At 37.0% G+C, this 1,498-nt stretch overlaps 1 protein-coding gene across 1 annotated transcript in view; it reads left to right on the top strand.

Annotated features, from left to right (window-relative positions):
* The window catches only part of LOC117112268, a 4,570-nt gene extending 4,317 nt beyond the window's left edge, over window positions 1-253 (top strand). Inside the window, exon 2 of the mRNA XM_033255339.1 lies at window positions 84-253. Within this exon, the coding sequence (XP_033111230.1) occupies window positions 84-253 (170 nt within the window). The remainder of the gene's footprint in view (window positions 1-83) is intronic.
* The last annotated feature ends 1,245 nt before the right edge of the window (window positions 254-1,498 follow it).

Genomic DNA, 1,498 nt, shown 5'->3' with positions numbered 1-1,498 from the left:
ATTATTTTACTATGATTCATGAAATGTAGTTACAGTTGTTTTATGATGTTATCATGCTATTGTTCCATTCTGTATTTTTATAGAATCGAATGAGAAACGTTTGAATAAACAAATTCATATCAAACTCAAGCCGTGGTATAGTTGCGTTATTGCTAACCTGTGGGTAGTCGTTCTGACCTTTCGCTACAACCTCCATGGTCAAACAAAGCGCTACCATTTTATTTGTATTTCTGATTGTTACTTGATCACGTGACCACACAGGTGGACGAAAGAACTGGCATGTCATCGTTTAAGTTTGGTTTCTGAATGTTATTTTCTATGCTAGCCTTCAGGGACGAAGCCCCCGAAAATCTTTCACAGTTTATGGGTTTCAAAGGCTTATTTAATCGATTTTAGAATCTACTTATAGGCCTATGTACAAAATACATATACTTTTTTTCCTCCCCAACAAATTATGTTTTTTCTTCCCGACAGGGAAGGGTGGGGGAAGCTATCCCCGAAGGGGGAGGGCCTGGCGCTACCTCTGCTTCTTACTATTGAAATTGCATTACAATGTTCGGAACTATGTATACAACTTTACTATTATCCCAATGTGTAAGGCTGTTGTATTTATCGCATACAGATTAGTATTCTTATTCTCTAAATTTATCTTATAGTAGAGTTTTGTAAGTTGCTGAATTTTTAACACTGTTTAAACTCACAACGCTTTTGCATCAGCAAATAAGTTAATAACAACAGTGATCAAAGTTGGCAATGTTGTCTGCTTCATCACGCTCAATACTAAGTAGTGCCAAAGCAGATAGTATCACGTTTCCCATCGTGGCTCTGAAATATGGCCGGATGAGCTTTAGTCATGCAGTCATTACAGAATAGGATAAAAAAATACAACAAGAGAAAACGGTCGAAATGGACTGAAAAGAAATCACAATCTATAAATTAGCCAATGAAAACACAACTACATTCAGATTCTTATTATTAACTGGACAATATTCATGCCTAACGACTTACATCAATTTCGTCGTGTTTTTCTAAAAAGTGCTTATTTTTTTACACTCATTCTCCATTTTAAGCGCCCCCCACTGAAAAGACCTTGGTTCAAACCTGGCCCAGCGTCGGGTTTTAATTGGAGTCAGATCGCTCGTCTTCTCGAATAACCCGCTCATGAGAGTTAGGTGGGGTAAGTGACAATGTATCTGTTACATATCGGTACAGGCCACTACACTGCGGTTACCGCTTGTTCCCGGCAGTCCATCCAATTTCAAATATTTCGAATTGGACAAAAACGAAAAGCAGCCAAGAATTACTTATTGAATACATGACAAGGGGAATGTTTCGGGGATGCTAACCCTCAGTTTTTGTAAAATATTATGAAGAAATTGCTGACAATGCTGATAATACAGGGTTTAAGTTTTATTATGAAGTAAATTATAACTAAAAGTAGAGAAATAAAAATGTATGTATCAGTTATAGCTCCTTAGGATGAATGGTAACCCCTCAT

The sequence above is a fragment of the Anneissia japonica genome, unplaced genomic scaffold, assembly GCF_011630105.1.
Source record: "Anneissia japonica isolate Jap-2015-1 unplaced genomic scaffold, ASM1163010v1 scaffold1537_len634075_cov158, whole genome shotgun sequence".
NCBI lineage: Eukaryota > Metazoa > Echinodermata > Crinoidea > Comatulida > Comatulidae > Anneissia > Anneissia japonica.
The sequence above is the reverse complement of the archived record's forward strand: the minus strand, read 5'-3'. Positions and strand labels throughout refer to the sequence as shown.